The sequence below is a fragment of the Odontesthes bonariensis genome, chromosome 14 (assembly GCF_027942865.1).
Source record: "Odontesthes bonariensis isolate fOdoBon6 chromosome 14, fOdoBon6.hap1, whole genome shotgun sequence".
Classification (NCBI taxonomy): Eukaryota; Metazoa; Chordata; class Actinopteri; order Atheriniformes; family Atherinopsidae; genus Odontesthes; species Odontesthes bonariensis.
In genome coordinates this window covers 3,407,781-3,415,574 of record NC_134519.1, presented here as the reverse complement: position 1 = coordinate 3,415,574, position 7,794 = coordinate 3,407,781, and the positions used below count along the sequence as shown (strand labels likewise).

The 7,794-nt window shown below is 39.2% G+C and overlaps 1 protein-coding gene across 1 annotated transcript; it reads right to left on the bottom strand.

Moving 5' to 3' along the window:
* Positions 1-3,719: 3,719 nt before the first annotated feature.
* On the bottom strand, positions 3,720-7,440 carry LOC142398545 (uncharacterized). The gene is made up of 2 exons (XM_075482586.1): positions 7,214-7,440; positions 3,720-5,290 (listed from the first exon to the last, which is right to left on the bottom strand). Exons 1-2 carry the CDS (start codon positions 7,383-7,385, stop codon positions 4,380-4,382), a joined length of 1,083 nt encoding a protein of 360 aa, XP_075338701.1. The 5' UTR covers positions 7,386-7,440; the 3' UTR covers positions 3,720-4,379.
* Positions 7,441-7,794: the final 354 nt, after the last annotated feature.

Genomic DNA, 7,794 nt, shown 5'->3' with positions numbered 1-7,794 from the left:
AATCATCACTTTCTCAGTATTTTGTGGCTGCCCCCTTGGCTTGTATGACTGCCTGAAGTCTCCGCGGCATCGATTTGACCAGCTTGTCGCAAGTTTCCGCACTCACAGCTTCCCAGGCAGTGGCGATGTTCTGCTTCAGTTGGTCCAGCGTCAGCAACCGGTTCAAGTCCACTTCCGAGCTCACCGACTTGTGGAACAAGCAGACCGGCGCTGACGTCTCCAGATCAACCACTTACCGTCGTCTGCGCGAACTCGGCTTCAAATCTCGCGTTCCAGCAGTAAAACCGATGCTGAACAAGAAACAAATGGTGAAACGGCTGAAGTGGGCCAAAGAACACGGCGAGTGGACTGCTGAAGACTGGCAGAAAGTGGTCTTCAGTGACGAATCACGCTTCTGCATCTCCTTCGGTGACCAAGGTCCTCGTGTCTGGCGTCGTGGTGGCGAAACCTACAACCACGAGTGCGTGAAAAGATCCGTCAAGTTTCCCCAGAGCGTTATGGTCTGGGGATGCATGTCCGCTCGAGGTGTAGGGAAACTCTGCTTCCTCAAGAAGACTGTCAATGCTGCCGTATATCAAGATGTTCTGGAAACGTTCCTGATTCCGACTGTTGAGGAACAGTTCGGCGAAGAAGACTTCATATTTCAACAGGATCTTGCACCGGCTCATGCGGCAAAGTCGACCAAAGATTGGTTCACTAAAAAACAGCTTGAAGTTTTGGCATGGCCGGCCAACTCGCCTGACCTCAATGTCATTGAAAACCTTTGGGCCATCGTCAAGCGGAAAATTCGCGACAGAAAGCCTACTACGCTGGACCAACTGAAGCAGAACATCGCCACTGCCTGGGAAGCTGTGAGTGCGGAAACTTGCGACAAGCTGGTCAAATCGATGCCGCGGAGACTTCAGGCAGTCATACAAGCCAAGGGGGCAGCCACAAAATACTGAGAAAGTGATGATTCTAATTATAATAAAAATTATTCTAATTCAATGAAACGGTTTCTCCATTATTCTAATTCAATAAAACAACAGTGTCACAGTTAAATGGCCTAAATGGGCCTTTTGGAAAGATCAGCTAAGCAAATTTTTTACAGGTAACGAGTTCTGTGATTAGTCTAACGAGTAGGACAGGTGCGGTGAACACCTGATTTGCTTTCTGCACGAAAAATGCATTCAAATAATTTATTGATTGCACTATTTCAAATTATTCTAATTCGTTGACCAGCACCTGTATATCACATTTGATGCACAAAGGAAATTAAAATTGCTCCACAACAAGTTTAGGTAGAAAATATTACAACATGAGAAGGAAAAATAAATTATGTAATGTATTGAAATAATGGAACTGCAACAATAAATAAGCAGCAGAAAGAAATTGTATTTGGTTAAAGTAAAGATGTGTTTAATATAGGGAGGTACTTACTTAATAATACTTAATGTTTGACAGATAAGATACTGTGGATGTTTAATCATTGTATTACCAACATATTTGATGAGTTAGTTGGTTTTCTTTACACCATGAAATGTGTATGTACTAATTTCTTGTATAATGTGAGGTAGCATGTTTGGCTTCTCATGAATGACGTGAACTTTAATATGTCAACTTTTAGTAACTCATTTTGATTGGAAGTTTTAGCCCATATGGATGAAAGTGAGTGTGAGTGGGTTCAGACGTGTTCAGGTTGATTATGTATCTTTACTTAAAATTTAACCACATTAGTGTGATTGTTTATGTGTGCTGAAACAATATGAGCCAGTATGAGTGGGTCCAAACGGCTCGACTGAAATTCTTGTTAAAATGGTGCAAACTTTTTGTAAATTTGAGCATCTGTCAGTGGCTGATTGATGCTACTATTTTGATTAAGTTCCTTTTAAAGAAGCTGTTATTCAACTTCTTATGTTTATGTATATTTTGTGATGCATCAGCTTTGAGGTGACACTAACACATTGTTAAAGGTTGTAAATTAAACAGTAATTTTGTGTGCTGTGAGTAAGTTTTGTAATGTTCAACATATAATTAATGAAATTATATCACACAGGCAAATATTACAACACTTTTCACATTAACTCTTTACAAAAACAGATTTAAATACGGTTTATATAAAGATTGGATGGTTTGAAGTGCAGAACTGTAGCTTTGATTTGAGGGTGTTCACATCAGGTAGAAATATGTTGGTAAACTGGCTGAAATGATGATGAAGTGGGCGTGAAAAAAGTAGCAACAATTTCTTATTCGCTTTCTTAGAATTCAATTTAAAACTGTTTCTGTGGATCACTGAGTAAAGCTTTGTTTCTACAAAAGAATCACAACTTCATTTAGTCCAGGGATGTCCACATCCAGCTGTCCTGCAGGTTTTAGATGTTTCCCTGTTTCAACAAACCTGATTCAGATGAAATGGATCACTTTAAAGATGGTTAAGTTCTGCACAAGCCTGCTAATGATGCACTGATCTGAATCAGGTGTGTTGGAGCAGGGAAACATCTAAACCCTGCAGGACAGCGGCCCTGGAGGACATCCCCGATTTAGCCCGTTGAGTCCATCCATTTTCTACACCTGCTTAATCGAATTCAGGTTTGTGTGGACGATTTGGAGTCCAAGTCCTACAGCACAAATCTGCAGACCACACACTGTAAGTGCATTAAAGTTATAAAATCGTTGCTGTGTTAAAGATTCCATTTCTTATGCATAAAGCATCTCTTTGTCTGGCTTTGAACATGCAACACCACCTTCTTTTAGTCAAATGAGAAATCATGTGTGCAGTGGCCAGCAGTCTAATTAGAACTCTAAATGTCTGTAAATCCAATAATTTATGTATGATTATTATCATATTAATTACACACTTTGAAATTTGATGCCAGCAGTACTACAAACTAACCCACATGTATATAATAAATATTTTTCCTCTCATCTTGCAAAATCTGATCCAAAATATTTTAGATCTGTTGCTGTTTCCTGAGAATGATTATATCACCCAAGCGCCCCCTCCCCCCTCTTCCAGGACCACCTTTCAACTAGACCACAGTTCTCAGGAACAGCAAAAGCTGGAGCTTAATCAGGATTTCTTCACACTTCACACTTATTTTGCTAATGTGTATTTTCCTTAGAAATCAGAAACACCCAAAAATGATAACATCACACAGAATAATACAAACAATCTTAACTGGTGAATTGGATTCTAAGGAGGTAAAGCAAGTGCTGCTTTTTCTTTCTTGGCCTCCTCATCATTATTTCAACCAACCAATCAGAGCTTCGTCTCTGGCTGCTGGCAGTTTCCTGCAGGCTGTGAGGAAATAAACACTTACACACAGTTTACAGTCTGCACTGTTAATGATCACTGAGACATCTGAGAAAGATCCTTCATGTTTATACAGATTATGCAGGCACTTTCTCGTGTTCCTACTTATCTCTTACAGACTGTTTCACTCATGTTGCAACTTCCACTGAGCACAAAATTTGCCTACACAACAGCTTCCAAATGCAAATGTCTCACTTGGAATGAACTTGGCATCTTTTTACTGAATTATTTAAGACAGGAGTGAGAAATAGTCACTATCTATCCATAAAATAGCTAATGAGAGAACTGTAAAATGACACTTGAGCTCCTGAGAAAAGGTGGTTCAACAAGGAGCTGTAGTTCCTGAATCTTTCCTCCAGTTTGGATGTGAACACCCTCAATTAAAGAAATATATTTAACATAAAACAACTTACAGCCCAGAGATGTAAAAAAAAAAAAGGCTGTTTTATTTTATTTACACCTTAACAATCTTCAACAGGAGTTAGTGTCTCCTGAAACCATAAATATGATGCATCACACAACACGGAAAACATGTTTTTGACATTAAAGGCTTCAACTGGTAAGAAGCACAAAAACATTTCAACACAGTTCAGAATCAACACAACTGAGTAAAAGAGAAAGACGTGGTCACGCGTTAAATAAAGGAAATAAATATCTGGACTGCACTCGCATTAGTTTTATAAGTTGTAAGTAACGGATTCAAAATGAGTTACAAACACTGAACATATTAGAAGTTCCCATCATCACAAGTGGCCAAACATCCCACCTCATATTACACTACAAACCAGTACATACTGGTTTTCTTTTTGATTTTTATTCTTTGTCCTGAGATTTTACCCATTTTGATGGCTTGGTTGGTCCTGCCCAGCTCTTCCTTTACCTCAGTGTGAAGACCAACCAAGCCATCGAAATGGGTCAAATCTCAGGACAATGAATAAAAATCTAAAAGAAAACTTTCATTAAACACATTTATACAACCGTTTTATTGTAAATACTCTCTTCTGCTCGTTTAATTGGCATTTCTGGCCGATATTAGTCAAATAACTTTAAGAAATGTTTATTACATATTCCGCTGCAATATGGTCTCTCACCTGTGAGTGCTTTTATGGTTCATCAAATTAGCTCTGCGAGAAAAACTTTTCCCACATGTTTTACAACAATACAATTTTTCACCCGAGTGGACTCTCCTGTGGGCAGTCAAATGACTACTTTGAGTAAAACGTTTCCCACATGTTTCACAAGAGTACAACTTCTCACCTGTGTGGATTTTCATGTGAATCCTCAAGTATCTACTTTGGTTGAAATGTTTACCACAGATTCCACATGAATATGATCTCTCACCCGTGTGAGTGCTTACATGAATCATCAGATTATCATGACGAGTGAAACTTTTCCCGCATATTTTACAGCAATATGACTTCTCACCTGTGTGGGTTCTCTTGTGTCTTAACAGAGCACAACTACGACTGAAGCTTTTCCCACATGTTTGGCAAGCATATGGTTTCACACCTGTGTGGACTCTGTGGTGTTGCTCCATATTGTAGCGATTTCTGAATTCTTTTCCACAAACATCACATATAACAGGCTTTCTACCCGACTTGGTATTAAACCGAATCTCTGACAAAGTAGAGTCATCGGAATTGTTACTGAGAATACTGTCTCTGTGACCTCTCGTCTTTGGCTTCTCCAATACATCTCTAATTGATACTAAATCTGTATGCTTGGTTCCATCTTGACTTTGGCTCTTAGTTAAATGTGAGTTATCAAAGTAAAGCTGGTCAGCATTTGGTTCCGAGTCATTGAGGTCAGTTTCTTGAAAAATGGGAGTCAACATCAAGTCATCAGTTGTCAGCTCCTGTTTCAGTACTAGCTGCTCTCCCTCTGGTCTGGTGTAGTATTTCTCCTGTTCCTCTTCGAGTGAGGAGTCGTTTTCCTGGTTACAGAGTTGCTGGTCAGCAAAAACTTCCTCCTTCCTCCTGACAAGTTGCTGTGTGAGGTCTGTGGAGACAAAGAAAAAAAATAAAGAATAAGACTTAGTTTTATAATGGTTTCATTGAACTTCAGAGAGGTGTCAGATTGGCTTTTTGAGCATGTTTAAACTGCACGCGCAATAATGAGTATATTTGTTGTCAGGTGGTAAAAAAAAAAAGTCTCTCTCTTCACCTAGGTTCACAGTCTCAAACGTTATTTTTTGCTGTTTCTTAGTGATAGAAGCTGCAATTACAACCTCGAGTGCACATTGAGCACTTGCTCAGGCAATCTGAAAAAGAAAATACATTTACATTTTAATACAAACTGTACCAGCCGAACCCCATTCAAAAGACGCGCATACCTCCATTAAAACCAGGTAAGGGTTTAAGACGAGCTTAGAAGGGTGCTGTGCTACTCAGTTTTAGGGTAATTTAACCAAAGCATGTAACACACTTTGCATTAAAATCTCAGGAAAATATAACTGAAAAAAGGCCTGTTCCCTTTAAATGTTGTTTCAGTATTTGCTTCCTGTGATAAATACAGAAAGGGTGGTGGGTTTTACCCAGGAGTTCATCTGAAAGTCTGAATGCAACCTCCTCAGGAACAGGTCATGTGTTCATCATCTGTTACCCTGATCTAACAAGTTAAAAGAGACGGATTTGTGACACTAGAAGCAGATTTTTAATAGGTTCTGACAGAACCATTATGGGTCGTGCACAGCACATCAACACTGGCCTGTTTGCCTTTATCCAGGCGGCTGTTCCATAGATGTGTTACGTCTGAGTTTAGAACGTCCGCACAAGTCGGCCATCCTACCACAGGGTGAGATGTCCGGGAGACAGTCAAACCTGAGGTAACCATAGTTACGGTAAGTGATCTGCTCTGACGCTATTACTCTTATCTCGCAGAAATCTCCACGATTTTACACTATTTTACATACTAAAAGACCCTGTGCGATATTTTATTTATTCGGTCATCTGTGCAATAATTCACATCACTACTGTGCAATATCTTATCTATTTATGGTCAGACCATGTGCATACAATGTGTAATTAACACAAGTGTAGTGCAATATGGGCAATAACTCAACCATAGTGCTATAACTTATTTTATTCAACTCTCTTGTATAGCCTATATTCTTTTTTACACTTTGTTTTAGATTATTCTATATTAATTATCTTTTAATGATATATTATATTAATTATTCTATATTATACTGTATTTTAGATTTATAGAGATCCTATGTGTGTGTTTGGAGCTACTGGGGACTTGAATTTCCCTGAGGGAGTCATCCCAAGGGGTAAAAAAAGTTGAGTCATGGGGCAAATAAACCTGAAATATTTACGTTTTTATTTTAAAAAATAAATATGGACTTTGTCTGTAGTGTGATAATTAGCTTACTACTTTGATGTTTATAATAACCTAAACGTTTGAGAATTAAAGAAGTTATGTCTTGAATGTTTGAATGTTTCACCATCAACACAATGTTGTCGTCGAGAGAGCTGCCTGTGGTAAGATGGCGGCCATCTGCGGACGTTTGACTCCGTTGCCCAGCAACGCGGACGAGACATCTAGCCATTCTATACATATCTATGGCATTACCGCCCCCTGCTGTCGTTATCAGTCCACTACAGCCCCTGTTTAACAGTCTTAACTTTCCTCAACATGTTTCCTGGGAAGTTTCTAGCTGTAGGAACCCATCCTGACTCTGGTCTCTGCTTTGTTTGGTCTCCTTTAGATTAAAAGTATAGTCATGTTAAAACAAACTCTGTAATTATTTGATTGTTCAGTCAGTTTCTCCTGTGTCTTCTACACACTGCGAGTTTAACTCTAAATGTTTCTGCTTTTAAACACAGATGCATTAATGTTATTTCTGTCTGTAACTGATTAGGATCCTCCATGAGTCATATTCCTGTGTGAGTTCACTCAGCCCATCACAGTGTTCCTTACCTATTCTGTGTAAGTTTATTTGGGGTTTCCAGGTGATATCCAGCAGTCCGCGCTGACGGTCGATCTCCTCCTCGTACTGGACGATGGTTTTCTCAAACTCTGAGAATATTTCTTCAGCAGCAGCAGTTAGTCGCTGGCTGATAAACTCTCTCAGATGCTGAACTGAAGACATTGTTGCTGCTCACACTCAAATATTCAGCTCAGACAACCCGGCCGTCCTCCCGCTGAGTCCTCACCCGGAAGTAAACAATAAGACGCTAGCAGTAGCTATCGTCTTATTGTTTACTTCCGCTGAGTGTCACACTGAAATGTTCCGACAGCGGACGCCTATTAGCTTCTTCTTCTTTTTATCTTTTGGAATTTCACAGCCATTGAGTCCAAACCTGCTCATAGACATAATTTTTTATTTTATTTTTATTTTTTAAGAACTTTATTTGCAACAAAGCAGAATAACGACATATAAATGTGTACATAACGTCCAAAATAAAGCCAGCCAAGGGGAGCATAAGGATAATAATAATAATAAGAGAATGACAGTCACAAAACTCTTGCAAAAAGAAAACTATTGAACAAACTGACAT

Coding starts and splice junctions, on each gene's coding strand:
- LOC142398545 (XM_075482586.1), bottom strand. CDS start 7,385: ATGTCTTCAGTTCAGCATCTGAGAGAGTTTATCAGCCAGCGACTAACT. Junction 5,291..7,213: donor AATAAACTTACACAGAATAG/GTAAGGAACACT, acceptor TTGTCTCCACAG/ACCTCACACAGCAACTTGTC.